General features: G+C 32.3%; 1 protein-coding gene across 1 annotated transcript; it reads right to left on the bottom strand.

Annotated features, from left to right (window-relative positions):
• Window positions 1-17323: 17323 nt before the first annotated feature.
• zld (zinc finger protein zelda) lies at window positions 17324-22716 on the bottom strand. The gene has a single exon (XM_089715155.1). It carries the CDS (start codon window positions 22123-22125, stop codon window positions 18967-18969), a length of 3159 nt encoding a protein of 1052 aa, XP_089571281.1. The 5' UTR covers window positions 22126-22716; the 3' UTR covers window positions 17324-18966.
• Window positions 22717-24455: the final 1739 nt, after the last annotated feature.

Raw genomic sequence — 24455 nt, 5'->3', positions numbered from 1 at the left:
ATTTATTAAGATAATATATTATCATTCCATGATCATTCCCTAACAACGCGTCGCACAAGCTATAGAAGTCCAACTTTTGGGTACGTTATGCAAATTAAAATTATGCGTGTGATTGTCGGATTAGACCCTCTAAATATGTCGAAATATAAAATGCATATTTTTTTTTACTTTATATAGGACATAATTTATTTCTAGTTAATATTACGCAAATATATTTCATTATTAAACTTGATTATCAAATTATATTCATATATGTATATGAATTTGTATGTATCGTTGTTTGAAATATTCAAATTTTAAATAGGAGGCAGACTGTAAACAAGACTTAAATATTAATATTATTGCAAAAATTATAATATTAAGTATTATTCTTGCTTCTTGGTTACCTACTACATCAAAATGTAAACTTAATGTATACGTATAGCTTACACAATAAAAAAACTTAATAAATATTATATAAACTAAAATTACTGCATAATTAATTGCATAGATTATAATGCATATTTAAATTGTGTTCTTTAATAATAGGCCAATAATTTTAATTCGCGTAGGAAAGATTATGGATGTGTACTTTAAAAGTTGTTTGGGATTATAACCTTAGACATTTAGCAAAGTCAAATAGCGGTAGAGATATGACTAAATAATGTTATTTGAAGGTGATTTTAGCAAGAGACAACCACCTGTGTGGTCCGAATATAGTGCTAATCCAGATTATAATTTCAATCACTTTAAGCAATATGCTTTTTAAATAAATGTATTTTGTCCTGATATTTTAGCCAATTTTCATTCGCCGACTATTTAACACCGTCATACACCAGGATCAACGGGACATTAATGAAATAAAGTCTAAAATAGAGTATAAACAACGTTGGTCAAATACGGGGTCGGGTCAGATGTCGCAAGTTTAGGTCTCGTTGATTTCCCGCGGACACCTTGACCATTTAAACAACAGCGTGTAAGATATAAGTTTGCAAAAGTACGTAAAAAAATGATAATTTCTCTTACCCTTCTATACTGGTATTGAGTTGGAAGCTTTTGATCTGATCAAACGCTGCTAGGATAAACTTAAAAAAAAACATAAGGTATTAAAAGGTAGATAAAATATAAACGTTTAACGTTTATAAACGATATAAACGTTTTAAATTTAATATTTTTAGGGTTCCGTACCTCAAAAGGAAAAAACGGAACCCTTATAGGATCACTTTGTTGTCCGTCTGTCCGTCCGTCCGTCCGTCCGTCTGTCAAGACCCTTTTTCTCAGGAACGCGTGGAGGTATGAAGCTGAAATTTATATCAATTACTCAAGTATACTGTCCCTTGAAGCTGTGAAAAAATCAAACTTCTAAGCGAACGCAATCAAAAGATACAGCCGTTTATGCCGCAAATTTTCGACACTTGCAAGGGAATCAAAACCTACAGGGTGCTTCCCGTGAACTCAGAATCTTGAAATTTGGTACGAAACAACGTCTTATAGCATAGATAAAGGAAAAATTACGAAAACCATAATTTTTTAGTTACATCACATAATATATTTTTTTTAATAATTTTAAACTTACTACCCATTTCCTCATAAACGGGTAGAGGTATTAAATTGAAATTCATACCAAATACTCAGGTCTATAATACCTTTAAGCTGTAACAAAATCAAACTTCTATGTCAACGCAATCAAAAGAAACAAGGTTTGTACGGAACCCTCGGTGCGCGAGTCCGACTCGCACTTGGCCGGTTTTTTTACTTATATTTCTTCTGCTGTTCGTACTGTCCTACGATTTTAAAGTACCTACCATTTACCAAAAACGTTACGTAAAACGTTAGTACTTACCATTGTTTTGTTATATATAACCATCATTTTCTCCAAAGGAAGTTACAAATATTATCCTTTTTATAATCCAACATTTTTTTATGGAAAATATGTTACAAGATTTCCCTATGTCAATATGATACATTGTATAAATTAGTCTCACTGTATCAATATCTGAGAATTGATAATTACATATTCGTCCACTAAAATCGGTATCCGTTTGATCGCTAGACTTTATATGCAAAGCTTGTAATAAAATAATTAATCTTTAATATCAGTAAACAGATTTCTCGCTCCGCAGTTTTGTCGCTTCTTTTAACGTTAATTTATATGCTTACATAGGTATCGACAAAGCATTCCTTGTGGACTTCAATGACCTATGAGTAATCGCGATTATTCGCAATAAAAAAAGAACACAGTGTACGGACACCATGTCTTTAAATTATTTGGGAATAAACAAATCTTCTAAATTAAGCGTACGATATTAATTGACACGAAAACAATAGTTTATAGTTTATATACAAGTAAGAGAATCAGATAGATCTTTCAGGCTAATGATATTAAAAGCACATTTTGTAGCTTAGATAAAAATAATGATGATTATTTCACAAGAACACAAGAGCTTCGAATTAATTCTATAGCACTATTGTCCTTTCATTTGTAAACAATTGAATAACTCATTAGCATATTCAGGTGTAACTTAGCCCAAACTTCACAGTCCAGAAAGTTTGAAGGACTCCATCCTCTGTGCTTCAAACAGTGCAAAATTTATAACAAATCAATAAAATATTATGGTCTTCATATCTAAGATATTCAACCAACATTACATGTCATACATACGTCATCAAAAGGTAAAAGATCTTCACGAAATTAAAGTCATTATTATATCTAGGCATTATTCGGTCATCTTTACTCAACTCGACGTTGAGCTCCTGAATCAAGCTCAACCATCCAATTTCGGAAGACTTCAAAGCACTACAGAACCCGGGTAAGAGTCCAAAGTTAGTCAGTAGAGTTATTGTTACGTAGGTATATATACCATATACATATAGCAATACTAGCGGTCCGCCCTGGCTTCGCCCGTGGTACATATGAAAAATAGATGTTGACCGATTCTCAGACTTACCCGATATGCACAGAAAATTTCATGAGAATCGGTCCACCCGTTTCGGAGGAGTATGCAGACTAACATTGTGACACGAGAATTTTATATGTATACTAGCGGTCCGCCAAGGCTTCGCCCGTGGTAGGGTAGACTGGGTACGATTGAAACAAAGGACGGTTGAAACAACACGAATATCTCGCAAACCGTTGGTGGGGGGGTTAGGGGTCCAAGGGGAAAATGAAGCACACAACTGTTCTAAACACGAACCACAATGTTGCGTCGATCTCCGCGCGCTTCAGCTGATTTTATAAGACCCTATTGTGTTTTTATGACCAAAAGTAAGTATTTTTGCTTGGAGATTTTTAAAATTATTGGCGTTTCTATTTAAGTGACAGTATTAAGTGTGCGTTTTTGTTTGAAGTGAATCTTGTGGAATATGACATTGTGAATAGTTTTTGTGTATCATTGTTGGTACAATTACTATAACTGTATTTTACCAAAAGTAGGAGTTGGGGACGGTTGAAACATTTTTTTTGGGTACGGTTGAAACATTGTTTTAATTATTTTTTGTTTTTTTTAGATGCCGATAGTACGTGTAAGAGAGATTTCGGGAAGACAAATAGACTTACCGAAGTACAAAGACGCATATGAGGAGGTGAAAACCGGAAAATGATTGCGATAAGTAGCAGAGAAGCACGATTATTCGCTTCTAAGGTAAATTCGAATGCGAGATGACTCTGGCGAGCAAGAAAATCAAAAAATGGGATATAATAGAGGATATAATAATAGAAGGCGAAAAATCAGAAAGTCTACTATTTACACTGACACACCAGATAAGGAAGAGATAAGAAAAGAGCAAGAATTAATATTGAAACGAATAAGAGCTAAGCAAGTGAAGAAGCGATTGGATAGAGGAAAATGGAAGAAATTTGATGGAGGAAAATGTAAAAGAAACACCATAAAAGCAAATAAGAAAAATGTACAGAGGAGATATCAACAGAAGATGAGGAGTAGGTACTTCTGTCTTGTTTGTATGTCACCATATTGAGAGAGCAGACCTTATTGTAAAAGAGTTACTTAATTATTGTTAGATTTAAAATAAAAAATCAATAAAACATATTTTAATACTATATTTTGTATTATTCCCATATTTTTCAACTGACCCTAATCACTGTTTCAACCGCCCCTGGTATGGGGACGGTTGAAACAAATCGGATTTATTTTTTTAATTTGATTTACTGTTTAAAATAATACATCTGGAAGTAAAACCACAGTGCCTATTAGTAGACAGATACATGCTCTTTAATTTAACATATTTTTTTCATCGCTCGGGTTATAAAAAGCAAAGTTATGGTCGTTTTAAGTGAAATCGTTTCAACCGTACCCAGTCTACCCTACATATGAAAAATAGATGTTGGCCGATTCTCAGACTTACCCGATATGCACAGAAAATTTCATGAGAATCGGTCCACCCGTTTCGGAGGAGTATGCAGACTAACATTGTGACACGAGAATTTTATATATAAGATAAGATTATATCTCAAATATTTCCTACATCATGGACAACGTATTCCCGAGGAACTTGCTCCACAAACAGCCAGTATCGGCATCGGAAACGAACGAGTGCCTTACCGTGCTTTTAAATAAATAACTTACCTCCAGGCTCTTGAGTCTTGAACAAAGAAACTAATTAAAGTGGATCAAACGAATTGTGATAAAAATCGAAAAAATAATATGTATTATCAACATACGTTCACATTTATTACATGCTAAATTTTATATTTCTCCTCTCACAGTTTAATATACATCGAAAATTTTAAGTCAAAAAACAAAAGAACTCTCCCTACATTCTTTTGCGGTTAGTTCTCAGCTACTTATGTTAATTGGAAATAGGAATGTCGTTTCCAAACATGTTAAAAACGACGGATTAGATTAAATGGTAGAAAATAAAATATAAATCTCTGAACATTGAATAGTCAACAATGAGAAACAAAGCTATTTTCATTGTTTTTCATTCGTATTAATTTATTGTCTAGAAAAAACAGTGCTCTGAATTAATAATTGTCTGTTTATGACTACAAAAAATCTTGACAATTTAATTAAAATTTAATGAAGTTGTGTATATTTGTATTTCTGAGTTGCCTAACCGGTGTAAACGAGATTTACAAACAAACGAACAAACAACAAACAAAAATACTTTATTGTGCACCAATAAATAAAAATTACAAAAGTAAATATATAAAATAAATAGACACAGTTGAGCACAACAGGCGGTCTTATCGCTAAGACAGCGATCTCTTCCAGACAACCTGGTGGTCAAGGAAAAACAGTGTAAGTATTAGTTTATGGGCAAGAGGTGCATTTATAAAGTTTAAAATACATAAATAAAATAGTATAAACACAGAGAACATATATACATACATCCATAATATACCTACATACATACATAAAAGTAGTATACGTAGATAAAATAATATAAATACAAAGTACATATATACATACACATGGAAATGAGCTACTTACTAGTAGAAAAACAGACACATACGGTGACAGCACCAATACAACAATATTTAACTTAAATGAAACAGGTAGATCTGAGTTCATGACTTGGACAGGTAAAATCGCTTCAGCAATTTACCATTCATAAACTGTATGAATACCTACATGCTGTATTAATACATAACATACTAAATATTTAATCAATTCCCCGATACATAGTTTTAATAGGATTCACTAAAAAGCAAAATCGCTGGAACAAATATATCTAATCTTAGGCATTCAGCTTAACGAAAATAAGACGAAACAAATTATTTATATCCTATTGTTCAATGTCAGACTGGAGCAATGTTACTGGGAACTGCAGAGTTAGTAATTAACATCTATGTCCTTGAATATCAGACGACCTTAGAACAAGCCGCTCGAGTTATGTATAAGAATCAAACGTTAAATTGGAGCTTAAATAAAAACCGGTTGAGTCGCTTCTACGGTGACGTCATCATCCTCAGCTTCCGACGAGCCGGGTTATTATAGAAAACGACAGTATTACAGTTCTATAAGTGGGCCAATGACTTTGTTTTTCGAAGTGCATGGATTCAGCTCTATGACGTCACAGTGAACTATCCACTTCCTTGGGGGCCTCGCCTTCGAGTTTATCTACAATCGTATTTTAAAATAAATTTGCCAAAAAGATTATTTTATACGTAAGCTTAAGATATTATATTATCCTAAAAAAACTTTGCAACAACAAAAATAAGTCCTACGAATTATTTATTTTTGAAAGAAAATCGAATGCCACAAGTCTCAAGGTAAGGTGAGTTATATTGACCGCAAATCTGAATGGTATTCGGAAATACCACCCTTGCGATTATATTGTATAAATTAATTGTGGTGAAGAAGTTGTTCTAACAATGGTAATAAAATCATCAATTGGCTGCAAAATTAAAAAACTGCTATTTGTAAAAGAGACCTATTTTTGTTTAGTCTACAAATGGTATTCTTAATCTTAAACACTGGGTCATGATATTTGTAAGAATTTTAAGCGTTTATAAATTAATATTGAACCACCTTCAATCATTCAAACGATCAGCACCCTTTATTTAAAATTATTCACTCACAACATTTTATAGTGCATAAAAAATGACATTCAAATAATCTAATTCTAATTAATACAAAAACTCTTGTATATAAGTTATACGTGCATAAAATATTTATAAATGCCTTTATTGCATTTTATTTTACACATTGAAACACGTCAATAGCTTAAGTTCAAAAAAGTAAATAAATGTCAACTTATAACATCTAACTGCATCTAACCAACATCTAACCTTTATGTCACAATAGCGAAAAATCATCTGTCATTAAGGTAACCATCTCCTTTCATTATTAGAAGTTAATAACAATAAAAATAAACACACAAGCAGCCGATCGAAACATTAATGCCATAACATGATCACAATAACCCGAACCTCACACTTAAGGCAATCAAAACAAGAAATACAAGTGTTTTATAGTTAAAACTTGCAATATATCTCGCAATAAATAAAATAAACGATTTACAGGAAAAATAGAAAAGCAAGAATTGTCACCATATACACAAATACAAATTGCGTGAGATGGTTGTGACTCTATATGGGTCAAGGAACGTTTCCCCTTGCAACCTCCTTGACTTGCTGAGGCCAATCACCATCAGGCGCGGTTTTTTTTTGTTTTTTCTTCCGAATGAAAATCATTTTATATTTTCGTATCGCTTGACCACTTTATGTTATCTTGTCATCAATAGGAACATATTTAAATTATTTTAAATATATATTTATTTATTGTCTGTAATAGTACCTACTAAACAAATTATAAAGTAAAATGGACCTCGAAAACTACGCTATCGTTTTATGAAAACAAAATGAAAATCGATGAAGCAGTTTTCGGGTTTATCGCCAACAAACAGAAGCGATGAAAAAGGTTGTTTTATAATATTTATTTTCACTAGAGAATGAAAAAAATTAACTTTACTAACTATAATTTTTTAACTAAAATCAAATATTATTTATATAAAACTCCTGAAATTTTAAGTGCATGGTTAGGTCTGAGAATTGGATATCTGTTTTTCAGACCTATATAATTATATAAGTGTAAGACGGAACAACATTTGTCGGGACAGATAGTATACACATAAATAATTTAATTTACTTATATTATCGTTATATTCTAAAGGTAAATTATTATACTTACAGAAAAAGTACATTTTTTATGATCGTTTACTAATTTACTATATTTAATATTCAAAATTAAAACTTAAATACAACAATATTTGCTGATTTCATTGACGTTTCGCGCAAAAAGCGATGATGAAAAAAACTGCAAACTGCAGTCAACGCTCGGCAAAGTTAAATGAAATAACGGTGAATTTAGCAAAGGATTCAATAAACTTTGCAATCGCCATTAAACACATTAGCATGTTGCACTTCCGTTAGAGTACTCTTAGTACACATCTGACGTGTGTTTTTCAATACATTTCATAAATATGTAACCACGGACTTCAGAAAAGGCGTTATTGTATTTAATGACTAAACAGAGATAGACTTAAAGGAATAATATTATTATATTTTATTCTTATAAATAATATATTATTGTGTTTAATGTAATTACACAATACATTAAACAAAATAAAATAATCTTAATGTTATGGCCAATCAAAAGCTTCTGTCGTTGATGCGGCTTGACGGAACACAGTGGGGTTTAGGTCGGTAGGAATCCGACATCTGCCCCTTCCCCGGAGGCCGTGGGTATCTATGCAAGATTTCCCCACTTAAAAAAAAGGTCATAAGGGATTTAACATACATTGATAGACGAAAATTGGGACATTGAATTATCGTACATAATTCGATTTATAAGTTAAATACAAAGTTGAATTAAGTTTTTTTTTTCAAAATACAGCCTATGAACGTTTCAGAATTGCATCTTTTATTATTCAATCTATCTTAAATAAGTCATTGTATTCAACAAAACGCATAAAAATAACACTGACACGTAAAAATCCGTGAACAATAAAATTGTTCAAGGTCAAGAAAAAAGAAAACTCATGTAAATTTGATGTTTGTATTGCATAAAATTTAACTTTAAAAACAGATCCTCGCTTTCTCGTTCGACATTGATTTTCAGTTTAAATATATTTAAAATGATTGAAGTGTCGCGTAAAACAGCAATAATAATGAAAGATTCATGAAAAGCCAGGGGCATACATAGGGCGACTACTGGAGCAATGTGACGGCCATGTACATACCTACGGGCGCGTGCCGCGTGACCACACGTTACTCGGTTAGTCTAGGAGATAAAACGAATTGAAATAACACAGATTTTAATACGCGACTTTAATGAATGTAAAGGAAATTCTTGCTAATCAAAAAATTACTTGGAACATTTTTTTAAAGTAGGTCTCTTGCCTCAAAATGAATCAAATTCGTATTTATGTTATATTATTTTAGATTATGCTTAATTAATTCAAATCATAGATACAATTCCTAAGCGGGTAATTGTGGCATACATAATTCATACCTAATTGTAGAAGATACAGATTACACATATTCTTACAAAAAATTAGGAATACCATTAGAAGGAACTTGATACTAAAACAACTCGTATCGATATAATATGTAATTACGTAATTTATATCTGATCCTTTACATTACATAACAAAGGGATCCGCTTATTTGTATACTCATAATATTGGGTATTTAAACACAACAAACATCAAACGTAATACAAAATTGTGAAGATAAAAATAGTTATGTTCATGAAGAGTAATTACCACACAAAAAATTGCATCGTTTTACATTCCGAGCAGTGTCTAAAATCGATATTTAGTGGTGAAGCAACCAGTAAAATATGCTGCATACCAAACGAGTATCAAAAGTCGTGTTCTAACATAAAGTTGTTGACAAAAGTGGCCATTTACTGGTCTATAAGTTATAATTGTAAAGGAATGGCGTCAGCGACACTGACCTCCGCTGTCTCAAGTACGATGGGTCGTTACCTTTGCAATGCACTTGAGATGCAGAAACTAGTCTTTAAATTAAAATCGTATTAAAATATTTTATATATGTATATTTATTTCCAATTATTTTGTTTACGGTTGGCTGTAGGTGTCTTTTTAAAAGAATGTGTGACTTATATTTCGTATAATTGTGAACTTTATGTTACACACAAGGTACGTTAATTTAAAAAAGAACTAGATAATAATATGGTAGAATAATTGTACCAACTTAAATACTACCCTCCCTGTAAAAAGAGCAATTTAAATAACTTTTAAGATATAATAGGCAATTTAAATTTTAAGTGATACTGCATCTATCCAGCACGAAAGTAAGCTTTATCGGTTTCTTCCTATTTTAATAAATCCAGAAAAATCACTGATTACCAAGTAAAATTTACTACTCAGAGGATTTTTTTTGAATAGCAGTATTCTTTGCAAATTTTTCATTGAAGAACCAAAGGCCGCGGACGAGCGAAGATGTGGGCAAAAACTAGCTCGAAATATATAAAAACTAGATTTCCGCCCGCGGCTTCGCCCGCGTTTGCAAAGGAAAACCCGCATAGTTCCCGTTCCCGTGGGATTTCCGGGATAAAAACTATCCTATGTGTTAATCCAAGTTACCCTCTATATGTGTGCTAAATTTCATTGTAATCGGTTCAGTAGTTTTTACGTGAAAGAGTAACAAACATCCATACATCCATACATCCTTACAAACTTTCGCCTTTATAATAGTATTAAGAAGTTCAACAGTTCTTCAATCTTAAAATCACCCTTATATTTTGTTTGAAAGGTACTTTTATAACAATATACTTACCTCATTAATCCTTTTATACCGGAGGCGAGATTTTTTTAAATTAACATGTTTTATTTAAACACATATCTATTAATAATATCTCGCATGAATCATTATGAAATAAGTTTACCTACCTACTTTATAAATATTATAATGTGTTTTAAATTTTCAGTGTAGGTATCGTGTAATCGTCATCGCTTATAAATTATAAGTCAAAGAATATCAAAATCAACGACCTAATATTGTCTAACCTTGATAAAATACCAATGACCATTTAATAAGGCCACCGACCACGTTATTCACAATTATTTTTAAAAAGTTAACATGCTCATGAAATGCATTATTATATGATTTATAAATTCATTTTAGTAAATACTAAATACCTAATACAATGTAAATACTTAATTCCTAATATCCAATTATTCTACAATTATTTGGTTTTAAATTTATCCTCAATGATTAAAGTTATTAGGATTATAATTACATATAAGTAAGTAATTATATTATGTGAGTATGAAGAATAATACGAAATCTACATTAAAATGCAGAATAATAAATAAACGAAACACCACGTTTTAATTAAAAAATCTGTCATTATATTGTATACTTTATATAATAAATAAGTTATAACTAAGTACAATATAAAAGTTATACCTACTTAATATATTTACGAATACGTGTTTTATAGTTTTCTATTTTCCAAGTTTCAAGGTTTCTAGAATATAAAAAGAATGTCATATTTCAATTTCAAATGAATGTCTGCTATCTATCTCCAACCGTCTTAAATCTCACTTCATTCATAATAGTAAAACTATTATCTGAACGAATTGGAAGTTTCACAGAAACGTAACCGCATCAAAGCCTCCGTCGCCCACACAACATGCGAATTATATATAGTTATACAAGACCACGTGGGAACGGAAATTAATTAAATTCCAAATGTATTACATTATGAGTAAAAAAAATGTTTAAAATAAATGATGTGGTCCTCTCGATTGTGAATGGTATAGTATGGAGTGTACTTTTAAAAAGCAATATTTGTCCTACAATAATTTTAATAATACTTCCAAATTTACCTATTCTTAACACATTTCTGAACAAGAATAATTAGAACTTATATATAATATTATTTCTATCTTGGATTATCCTGATTTTAACTCATCTCTTTTCCTCTTTCTCTTAATAGAACACCTAAGTCAGATTTTAAGATATTTAGCAGAAATTCGAAGAATCATTAAGTAAGATGGTTTGATCTGAAAACTGATAAGAGTTTTATTAATGAATACTAAGTAATGTAATTTAATAAATTTAGTCTTACACATTTATCTCTGGAGGAAGCCATCGTTGTATTTTTATAATCCCTATTATTTTTTTACTCGTACAACTTGTTATAAGGATTATTAATTAATTTTTCTTTGTTTAATAAAGTATTCGGTGAAGCATGTGCAATATGTGTAAAACAAGAGTTGTCCAATCCAAGCTAACCATTGATATTTTTTTAATAAAATTAAGGTTATCTATCTACCTATATAAATCTATATTCTGCTTCTTTTTCACATTAGCAAACTGATGTATCAATGGTCTGCTTCAAGCACTTGTACTTAAGTGTTAAAATATGAAAATTCATGTAGCAACGAATAACGAAACATCTAAGTGATTTGTTTCTTAATATGAGGAATGAGATTGATTTGAGATAAGTACGGTTTACTTGTCTCATCCCCCATATAGGTACCTTACTTTCTTCTTTTCTAACCTAAAGTTGAAATTATACTTCATACAATTTTGCAAGCTTAGCTTCTAACACTTTCGCATATATATACTCCTTTAAAGTTTACAGCAATCGGGATGTATTTACTTATGGTATGAAAGTGAATGTAGCCGCGCAGGCGCGTCGCGTTGACCCACACCGGTTTTACTTTCGTTCCAAGGTCATGACTGAATCTGAACCAACGCGTGCCACGCGAGTTGTTACCAGCTATCCATGCTAATAGTTACATCCTTTGTTGTTTAGTAATTTGCTGTATTACTCTGGATTTAACATGCATACTTGATATTAAGCTTTTTCGTTATTACGTACCTTTAGATTTCGAACTTCAAAAGTGCGGAAAAACTTGGTTGATAAAAGACATTGCATTTTATTGATATACCGCTATATTATGATATATAGTATTAACATAATATAAATGAACATTAAAGCAAGAATAAGATACCTTAAATATATATCCGAGACTCCGTGTTTTTATTAACTTCTTGGTTTGTATAGTTTAATTGGCCAGAAAGTTTAAGGATATCAGAACTTACCAATCAGTATACCAGTATATTAATATAAAGTGTTGCCATAATATTATGGCTATTTTACACAGTCGAAAATGAGTTCAATACGAATTCAATATAGACTTTTATTTGTAAAAATATCTTTCACACATATAATTATCTAGGTAGGTACTTTTTCCAATCCATTAAATCGAATTCGGTCCTGTAGGTAGACCAAGCAAGTATCTTAATATGATCAAGTATGTGTAGTATAACCAAACCAAACCAACCAAAAAACAATTCTGATAAATATAACCTAAATAGTACATAATTTTCGTTTATGTGGGATTTCCGGGATAAATAGTAGCCTGTGTCTTATTCTGGGTCTTCAGCTACATACCAAATATTATTGTAATCAGTTCAGTAGTACTATAGTAGTAATAACGAACATCCATCCATCCATCCATCCTCACAAACTTTCGCATTTATGATATTAGTAGAACTTTATCATCTTATTTTTGTGTTAAAATGTTCGTGATGCTACGAAGAATCTTCCGCTGGCCTCTCTGCAACCACCCGTGGATCTCCAGCTCCTCTTCACACATATTATATCAAGTAAAGTCATATATTATGCGTAACAAAATCATTTCAGTATGAATTTGTATTTTAATAGCAAAGTAATGAAAATTATATTATGGTAGAAAAGATAGCTTAAAAAACAGAAATTTTCCTACACAAATAACGTTCTTCCAAAATAAATAATATTTGAAAAGAATATCGATAAAGAAAAATAGAAAAGGCTTTCTAAAAACATCAAATCGGACCAGTAGCTGAAGCAATTTCTTCTTACTTTGGATAACTTATAAACCTTATGATTATGATAAATATGAAATAATATTTACAAAAAAAATATTCTCAAGTAGGTGTATAATATTATATTTTATAAATATTTCTCTAAGGCATAATATAGAATTGATATTTTCTTTCAGTCAGATTTTTTATTGTCACTTGTTGCACCTGAAAATGATGTAATGAAACCGGTCGTAGTTTTATAATAAAAAATCGAAATAAATGTGGAATAAGAAAATTGTGTTTTAAAAAAATCTTTTAAATGTAGTTTCATCAATTAAATAATACAAAGTATAAATTATATTTTCTACTAATTCTAATTAAGAAAGTTTAATGATCGTTGTTCTATTTAATTCAAAATATGTACATATATATATAATCATTCAGCTATACATACATTATTTTCTGTCACTTATAATTGTGAAAGCTTTATTTAATAAATTTTTCGCAACTTTGTTTGAAAACAAAAAATTGTAATATTGTTAATATGCTTCCTTCATGGAGATATTTCATGGGTGCCCCAAGTTAGATATTTATTAGATATTATTAACTACGAAGTAGCACCGCGTTGATGTCTTTTATACGTCATGTCTACAAATACTTGCAGAGTATTATAATTTAGATAAATATTTTTACATCAACTTCATGGTATCATCTTCAAATGCATCATTTTTGAAATGAACATTAATTTGAATGGTGGTTTTGAAGGTTATGGATTCGATTCCTTACGTTACATACTAAAACGTTTTGGTAACAATAAGTAGTTTAACATTTAATTGTTATTGATTATTGGAAAATTTTGTATTTATTGTAGTTAAATTCCTAGCATTTCGGACTTTAAAACTAATTGTAGTTTCTCTCTCTCAAATAAACCGATTTTAACGAAAATTTCTATAGGTAAAATAAATCATAATCATCTTCTCAAATGAATTGCATTTTTGAGTACCTATATTATATAATAATATGATTAATAAATATACCTACATTAATAAATTAATGACAAGTTACGTTACCTACGTTTATTACAAAGATAATCTTACAAAAATCAAAATAATTATTTTCTTCAGTGATCAACTAGGTATGAAATAATTATTTAATATTCACCAAAATCTCAATGTATTTAGTGTTATTACTTTTTATATTTAATAGTTTATTTCTTTCTTTCTTTTACTGCAAACTGTACTTACGTTATTTATTATCTGGAAACTGGACCTCTGCATTCTGCCGTCGTGTGTGATTATATAGTCAATTGTAAATAACTTGTTTCTTATTTTTATTAGAGTTATTTTAACAACAGTGAAAGGTTAATTGCTGTTACATTATAAAAAATAAAAGGCTTATTTTATTTTCAAATAATAATGTTATAAACCCTTCACTGTCTACGTATATATTATTTTCTCTTATCGATTTTTTACTTTGACAATTTAATGCCATTGGACTTGAACATTGTATAAATTTGCTTGTAAAAGGATATAATTAAAATATTTTTGTAGATATTAGATATTCGTACCACGTCGACTTATCTTTATTTTATTTGTTTTAATTTTTAATTATAAATTTTTAAAGAATAGAAATATTCGATGGATTCGAACCCGCGTCTTCCGCTAAATCCTGCTTCGTGATCGAATTTATTATATTCTTTAAAAAATAATATTAATAAAGCATTCGAATACCATGGAACAAAAATATTAAATTCAGTTAATTTTATGTACCTATTTTTTGATAATATAGTTATATAAAATTGTACTTACAATGTGCAAGCCCAGAATTAAAAAAATTGCCTATCGACAATTATTACTTGAAACATCATGTCATTCATTCTCTTGATTCGTGAAGAAACTATTCTGTATTTTATTAATATTCATTGATAAAAGTCTAAAAAATCAACCTATATTATCTTTATATTGGTTTTATCAAATATATATTAGATATTATTAAGGATAGGTGCAACAGGTTAATTATATAGGTGCATGATACAATGAAATGCAATAAAAATATATTCGCAAAGGCAGGCAGGGGGTAAAAAAAAAACAACAATTATTTTTTCACATTAAATTTATATTTAATGACAGATCATGACACCGGATACCATTTTTGTCAATAAACATCAATAAGGACATAAAATGCCAAGACTTTTAAAATGGTATAAAGTAAGGAATGACATAGGAATTTCAAATCTGGCATTTTAGTCACTGGTAACATAAAACACAAAATATTAAAAATCGCTGAGCAGTTCACATATCAATTGACATGTTTGTGTAAAAATATAAAAAAATAAAATACATATATTGCATATAATAATAAAATACATTAAAACGGCATATTATTTTCTTTCGTTTGTAACAAAGTGAGCGCTGCTAGACTAATACTCCCTTTGCTTTATGAGAGAACTAATCTAGGAACATTTGTAATGTTAGAGATTTTTACGCTAATCTTACAAATGTATCACGCACCCTTTGTTAATTTTCTCCACAAACATATCAACGCAAAGCATATTATATGGAAAAATCGTTCGCTTGAGCGATGTACAGACCTGTCACCTAAGCCTATGTATAAGTAATCTATGAGAAACCTTATTCTAAGTCTATCTAGCTTTACCCATGTGATTTCCGAGGTTTAGTTTAGATGTCAAAAACACACACAATATCAAGTGATACCTGTTAAAGCAAGAAAATCACTTGAGTGAAGTTAGCAACGATGTGATTTCGCACTAAGCTTATAATAAACAAATAATAAAAATTCAACTTATGCAAGCCAATGTTGTCTGCCATAAAGTTTCACTGAAAGGGGAACAATCTTGTAAAAAAAACAACATCTTATCATATTTAAACTGTTCCGATTTTACTCAACTGAATGTAACAGAAATCGTATGGTAACTGACAATAATTAAATTAACATAATATCATACACAAACAAAATCACTGGTTACAGTGTCTCAAATCTTATAATTAATATTAACTTGTATTACGTAAAACTTATTAAAATAAGTCTATCGATGAATATAATTGAATATGATAAATAACAAAATTTATCGTAGATTTTGTATTTACATTAGTTAATATCTAAATACTACTAGTGTGTGCTTTAAACAGTGTGAGGAGACAAATGTCCGCTAAAATATATTAGAAGACGGGCGTCGGACCGCGCAACTCCAGGCTTGTCAGTGTAAATAAAGGACATATATATCTTTAAATAAAATGTGGAAGGCAAGACGAGGTATTCGGTTAGTTCGGCGACAGCCTCGAGCCTGAGGTCCGCGCCCTCACAACACATTCTAACCCTATTACTCGTTACTTGAGGTAGTTAAGTTTCATACTCTTTAATGTTTTACTATTACGTTATTGCTATAATGAAAATATGTTACACAAATAGTTCCTAATAGTATAGATCTTAAGTTTATTTTTGCATCCATATTTAATTAAATGTAAACACTGTATAATAATGTAATAAATTTTACCAAATGGTTCGTCAGTCAACTCGTTTATTACATTTATTTTGTACTTATAGTTCAACAGTCTATTTTGTAATTAATTCAAAATATTTAACCAAAATTAATGTGAGGTATTGTATATCTTTTTCTATTAAATTGACTGACGAACTACAATAATTACAGTAAGAATCATCAACGATCAAGTCAAACTGGCAGTATTTTTATATTAAATATATTTAATATTATTATAAACTTCATTGAAATAGACGTGTATATACTTTATTATCTTTTTGATATGATAAAATATAGTCGCTGATGAGGTAGACATGTGTAATTCTATTTGTATAAAAATATTTCTGAAATATAATCAACATTCAAATACAAACATTATCAAAATTAAGTCAATACAATGTTCATATTGCACAATGACTCCATAGTAAACGAATAATCAGTATGGTAAATAGACAATCATAGGGTTTCCATCCACGAGAAAGCGAAACAAAATATTCTACTGGTTATTATATATTTACTGGCAAAATAAAATATTTGAGGACATACATATATAGCTCTTTAAAATATTTATTTGTAATAAATATACATAATATTAGTTGATCGCTGCATTGTGTTAGATATGATTATTCAACAACGAAAAAGAAATGGGACTATATCCATTGGAAAAAAACTCGGGAACACTCCAGATCACAACCATTTGAATTAAATGTGAATAAATAACAAGACGAATATTTTGTAACGCCTGTGCCAAGGGGCCTTGAAATGTTTGTTTTGTGTAATACATACTGTGTATTATTGTATTATCCTTTCGTATATTATATACAAAATGTGTATGTCTCCCATACCGCTCTCTACACGTACTCAATATTCGAAATATTTTATTTATTACTATACAAAAAGAAAACATTTACATTATTATATTAAATTATTGCTAGAGAATTTCATTATCATTAGGCTAATTAAAAGTTAAATCGCTTCGCAACAGACAGTTGGCGGAATTAATTTGGCAACGTTCAGGAAGACAACTTTCCTACACTAACGAAACAGGAATGTATAAACTAAATTCGTTCAAATAACATATTGGTAACTAAATAGTGGCATAAATACTTTTCAATTCCCAAAAGAATCAGAAATTTCAAAGTAGCTAACTAGCCTAACATTAAAACAAATTTCAACAGATAAAATAATAGGAAGCACCGGAAAATACAACAAACAATAATTATTACCACGAATATAAATTAATATCTGTAGAAGTTGGCTAAGGAGTGATGTTACGCACATTCGGCCACTGTACATCATATTCAATTAATAGGTACAATCGTTACAGAAATCCACTCATTAGTAGCAATAACTACTCACTCTCGATAAATTCACTAAAGACGTGCGTCTCGTCCACGCAATAAACTTACGTGTGAACAGGTGATATGATGCAAATACACAATTTTTAGCAATTCATTGCCGAATTATTTGAATAATAGGTATATTTTTATTTGCAAATAATCTTTCAAAACTATCCAAATATTTTATCTTGTCAAACGTCCTTTATCCAGCCCCAAAACTAGAATTATAGTGGTACAATTAATGATATTATTATCTTTATCTTGTAATATATTTACACACAAAAAAATACTCTATGAACTCTCAGATTACACGCATAATTCTATCAACATCAACAATCAAAGGCAAACATATAATTGTAACTAAAATAAAACATTTAGAGTAAAAGGATATGTAATTAACATTAAAAAGATAGTCACTGGAATGACCTAACATATTGAATAAAGTGGTTCATATACAACTAATTATTATTTAATACTATATAAATTTTCATATGTAAAGTGATATGGATCGGTCTAAAATATTGCGGAATATTACTCCAACGTCATGTAATTATATGTTTTGTTTAGCGCCCAGACAACCAGACATGTAAAGTCACCTTGCACCGAAGACAAGGTTAGATTGAATGAACAATAAAAAATAAAACTGACGGAATGAACGCGTGCGTCGGAATCGGCTCCCGGCTTCTCTATAAGGACATAACAGATATATAACAAAACATCGAGCTTCAACGTCCTAAACTACATACATATATGAATATAATCAAATAATGTTTTACTTAGTATTGCCATCTAGTTATGATATGTGTATACGATACGCATAACTTTTATATTTTTTATCATCGATTTCAATAGCGTGTTCACGAAGTCGGGGATGATGTCGAAGAAACTGAGGATGAAGAGGACGATGAACGCAAATTCTTTTTGATGTGAGTATCGAAATGTTTTATCATGTGATCTTTTCGTATAAAGCCTTTGCCGCAGTGATCGCATGCAAATGGTTTGCAGCCCGAGTGCAAGCACATGTGACGACGCAAATCTGTTTTGTGATTGAACGATTTCGGGCATTCGTGGCATTTGAATGGCTTGTTGTGAGCATGCTTCAAATAGTGACCTTCGTATGAAACATCGTCAGAGAAGCGCTTACCGCATCGATCACACTTAAAAGGCTTAGCTCCTGAGTGAAAAGTTTTATTGTGTTGCGTGAGATAACACGCTTTATTAAATAATTTATCGCATTCAAAACATTTATGAACGGTGGTAGGTACACTCTTTTTCAATTGATTTCTTTCAGTCAACGGTGTACTTGGTACCGTTGATGATATAGAAGGAGAGCCATGGCTTTCATTTTCAGCTTTAGCGCTCTCTGGACTAGCAGGTGATTTCATTTGTGCACCATAATTTTCTTTGTTTGCATAATCCATAATATCTTCAATTTTTAGAATTTGAAGTTCACTAGAGTCACTTCGTAATACGTCATCTTCCCTTTTAATAGTTTTACCCCCTACAGCGTAACCATACGGATAAACCTTTATGTTATCGGTATTATAATTAGTAACGCTGTCTTTAATAGGTTTGGGGAAATAACTATATTCATAATCAATATCTTGTCCATTTATATCAATACTGTTGTATTGAGGAGAAGAATGGACAGGATCAACGATTATGTAACCGGCGGTAGACTCGTCGGTAATAACTTGACCCCCCACGTTAGGTGATGTGACATAGTTAGAAACATAAACGCTGAAGCTCTGCGTTTGGAGCTGCGAAAAGCTAGGCAAGCGTCCACTGGCAGGCTGAATAGACGTTTCTTGTTCCATAACTTCGACTTCTTCTGGTGTTGATTCACCAAAAGTAGCCGGATTGGCTATAGGCAGATTGTTGATAGCCATATCCATAACGTGGGGGGCCATCCCGTTTGGGTAACTCGGTGCTATAGTCTGCTGAAAATTCTGACCCAAATATAATGGGGTGTGCGTGGGGTCCGGTACCGAAGGCCCCAAAGGATCCGTAGACCTCGGACTGTATGGGTTGACACCCAAATGACTGAACGGCGGCAGGGTGTGCGACGTAAGCGCTGGAGTACTCTGGGTTAGAGCTGGAGTTGAAATATTGCTGGTTGACACTGATAGCAGGCCCCTCATATGGTGATTTTGAGAAACAGAGGGACCTGCTTCCCCGTTTGGGGGATTCGCACTAGAAGATATTGATGCACCTTTGGACCCTTGGCTGTCACTCGGATTACCTATCCCTGGCGGTTGACTACCTATATTTATAGGATGAGAACCTACTTGATGTTGTAAAGGATGGTTTACTAAAGGATTATTACTGAAATTATTATCTAAGTTACCCTGTTGAAGATGCGTGTATGGCGGCTTGGACTGCATCGCGGCGACCCGATGCGAGCGATCAAAACTTTGCGATGCGTAGGGTGATTGCAGTGCTCCGTCGTCGACGCCCCGGCTGTCGTCTGAGGGCACAGGACTCTGCGTGTTGGAGTCTGCGCTTTGCTGTTGCGCACGAGCTTGAAGAGACTCCCTCGTGGGATGATGATGACTCGAAATTGGCATTGTAGCTGGATCTGGCTGACCTGATGATCGTACAGCATTTTTGTGTAAGGTTGTATTGTAATGCCTTTTAAGATGCCCTGAACTTGTAAACCATTTGTTACAAGCTGTACAGTTGTATGTTTTTGGTCTTCTCGCTTCATTTGATTTCCAATTTGCTCCCTTTCCTCCGATTGACGGTAATGCAGATGATGTAGGATTAGCAGGTTGTGTACTTGTTATCTGCGGTGCGTTCGGTGAATCATAAGGCCGGTACGGCGGTTTCATGTCGGAATTGGATGACGCTACGGGTCCTGCGTATTCAGACAGCGGTGGCATTTGCACTCCGGAATATATTTTTTGTTCAACGTGCATAAATTGTTTTTGATCGTGATGTACTGGCAGGAACTTATCTTGTGTGTATGCAAATTTCTGTTCAGGGTGAAACATTTTTACATCTGACGGGTATGGTTTTTGTTCTTGAAACATTTTTTGCTCCTTAAATAGAGATACATCTCCATTTATTTGTGGGTTGTTGTATAATTTTTGCGTTTCCCACGGCATCATCGGGACCGTTCGTGTATTTACTTCTCTTCCTTGTGGTTGTGTTTCTTCATATTGATTGTTTTGTGGCTCGCCTTCGTTACCTTGGTATACCACCTTTTGTGAATCTAAATCCAATATGTCTGAAGACTCTTCATGCTCTTCTTTTACTTTGACGTTTTCGTTTTGATAACCAGAGCTATTAAATTGTTTACTAGCAAATTGTTGGAACGGCATTGCTGCTGCCGTAGGAGTCGAGCTTGATCCTGCGTGAGCTGAGTTGCAATGCTCATTGAGTTGGACAGCAGAGTCACATACAAAGCCACATTTGTCACACTGATTTGGAGATGGTGAGGGTGTAGGTTGATTTAATGGCTGGCCATATAAAGGGCTAGAGGAAGATACTTGTGATACTCGATCTTGTAAATTATAAGGGTGGAAGCGATTTGATTTATGATAGTCTTGATTATATTGAGATTGATCCCAGTTAATTTGTTCTGAATGTTGATTCTGAGAGAAGTTTGAATGAGAATAATTATTACCATATTGTGCTCCAGGTGAGAAGGTGGTTTGATCTGGATTCTGATATGGTGATGGTGCACTGTGGTAGCTCTGCGGTGTGGCTGGGTGAGGAAATTGCGTGGACGTCTCCGGCGTAGCACGTTGTTGAAATTCAGGACTAGGTTTTGTAATCATGTTGTCACTGGAGTCTGCTGGGGCTGACACAGTTGTTTCGTTTTTTATTTTCGTGCCGTTGTTATTTTCAGTATCATTTTGTGAATTTTGTGTACCCCACTTCACATATAAATTTTCTTTGTGATATTGTAAATGCACTTCTAAAGAATCAACAGTGTCCAAATAAAGATCGCACACCTTACAATGATAATCCCTCGACGGTAAAGTCGACGACACGGTGTTGCTGTTAGCCATTTAAATCATTAATCCAAAGGAGAGCACCGCCTCCTCCAAAGAAAAAAATAAAATAAAAAACGGCACTCTGTTCTTCCACGCACATGTAGTCGTTGCTACACAAATCAAGCGCTACAGGTTAAAGTCATGGTCGCATTCGCGGCGTCTCCCTCGCGGTCCAACTTATGCCACAGTAATGTTTTCAAAGAAAGTTTTTCGCGGCATCGCGCGCGGGCGGGCGTCGGGCCACGTGCGCGCTGTAAACACTGCCGCTGTATTCGTAAACAACACTAAACTCCGCTCAACTGTCCGAGTGCACAAATTTTAATTCAATGTTTTACACAAATATTATAGTTTTTAAAGTTCCGAAATCAATGTTCATCGTAGTTAATTAACGAAACTAAATTGTAAACTTTTATCGTTACTTTGTAATCACAGTGAATGTTAATTGAATATCTTGGCACTTATTTATTAACAAAATCGCGACGTGTTATATAGTTTGTAGTAAAGCGCGAACACGACGGGTCAGCCGCCGGGTACGGACGCTATGAACGTTTACTAGCAACTGACAGCCTTCCCGAAGTCGCCTTCGGGGGCATGACTTCAATAACAATTCGCAACGTCGTCCCCCACCGAGACGCGAGTGTGAGCGAGAACGGCACGCCGCGCGCCGTGATGAAGTTATCGCTTCTTCGTCCTTTTGTTCGTCCTTGGCGGAAGCGAGAGAGCTGCGTGGGGGAGGGCGGGGGTGCGGGGAACGGACCGGTCCTACTCTTTCTCAAAATTGAAATGCCCGGTCGAAATGTCCGGTGAAGCTGCGTCCGAGTGGGACAGCAATAGCACCCACCCTTATAATGCGGGCTGCCAGAACCTGCGACTAAATTTTCTAAATTTTAAATCTCGTTTTTTTTCCAAGGCTCCAAGGAAGTAGTTTTAATAGTTCAAAAATTTAATGATATTATTTTAAAAGTAATTGAACATAGCAATTATGATGCAAAGTTTATGTAAATATTGTTTTGAATAAATTGTTGATTTGAAGGTTGATGCAAAACAGGCTATATGAATTTAAAGTTCGTATCCTGCTATTACATATAAGTACCTACTTATAACGCCGACGTTGATTATTTTAAGTAAACATCTACAGTACCTACATGCACTATGCAGTGTCATTGACCAAATGAAATATAAGGTAAAACCACATACATTAAAATAATTTTAAGTTAAATTAAATTTTTTTAACTACAAAATTTAATTACATAACAATAATAAAAGGGTTTATTTAACAAGTAAGTAACTTAATTTTTAATAATCAATATTAGTTCTGTACAACTAACTAAACTTATAAAAACTTTAGAATAAACACCAATTTTAAAAAAAATCAGTTCATTTAAATTTTTTTGTCCTTTTATTAATAACTAGCTTTCCGCACGCGGCTTCGCCCGCTTTGTCTAAAACATAATAAATTATATAGGTACTAAAACCTTCCTCTTGAATCACTCTATCTATTAAAAAAACCGCATCAAAATCCGTTGCGTAGTTTCAAAGATTTAAGCATACATAGGGACATAGGGACAGAGAAAGCGACTTTGTTTTATACTATGTAGTGATAATCTCCCTAAAGCAATAGTTGAATGGAAATTGCAATTCTAGGTCGGTATGTTCCTTTAAACATTTAAAGTGCCGAAATAGGAATAATTTAAAATCGGTTTTTTAAGCTGAAAGCTGAGATGTGTATTCTGTGGCCGGTGGACGGTCATGCAAACTATGGGGAGTGTCGTCATCGATTTTCTCGGACGATGCCGATCACTTCGTCTCCCCTACCGTTTTACACTCGGACTTTCTTCCTATCTATACTATACTTATGTTTACCGGAGATTATTACGCAGCTTTGTACTGGGGTTATACCTTAATATTTACATTGAAAATGTTATATATGTAAATGCAACATGAATTTTAATAAGGGTTAAAAATATTTAATTAAAATAGATTTTAACAAAACTTGTCTATTGTATCACAATACGCTTGCAAATATATTATTAAGTAATAAATTATTTCATTTTTAATTTTATTCAGTAAATTTATAAAACACCGCCAGATATCATTTTTTATTACCTACTGTTTAAAATAATGATAAAAATGTTTCAACAATTTGTTAATACTTTCTATGAATTTAAAACTGCACATTGGTACAGAATGTAAGCATCAATATCCTAGAAGAAATTAACCATAACAAAGACAAAATTTTTATTAACTAAGATAAAAGAACGTTAAATTGAAATGGCAATTTTAAAATTGCTTTATTTAAATCTTTTAATTATTAGGTACATGGGTACCTAATAATTAGTGGTAAT

The sequence above is a fragment of the Colias philodice genome, chromosome 1 (genome assembly GCF_061535455.1).
Source record: "Colias philodice isolate Cphi_HAF_F1 chromosome 1, ilColPhil1 Martin Lab GWU primary, whole genome shotgun sequence".
In the NCBI taxonomy this organism is placed as follows: domain Eukaryota; kingdom Metazoa; phylum Arthropoda; class Insecta; order Lepidoptera; family Pieridae; genus Colias; species Colias philodice.
Note: the sequence above shows the minus strand (reverse complement) of the source record. Positions and strands in the feature narration are given on the sequence as shown.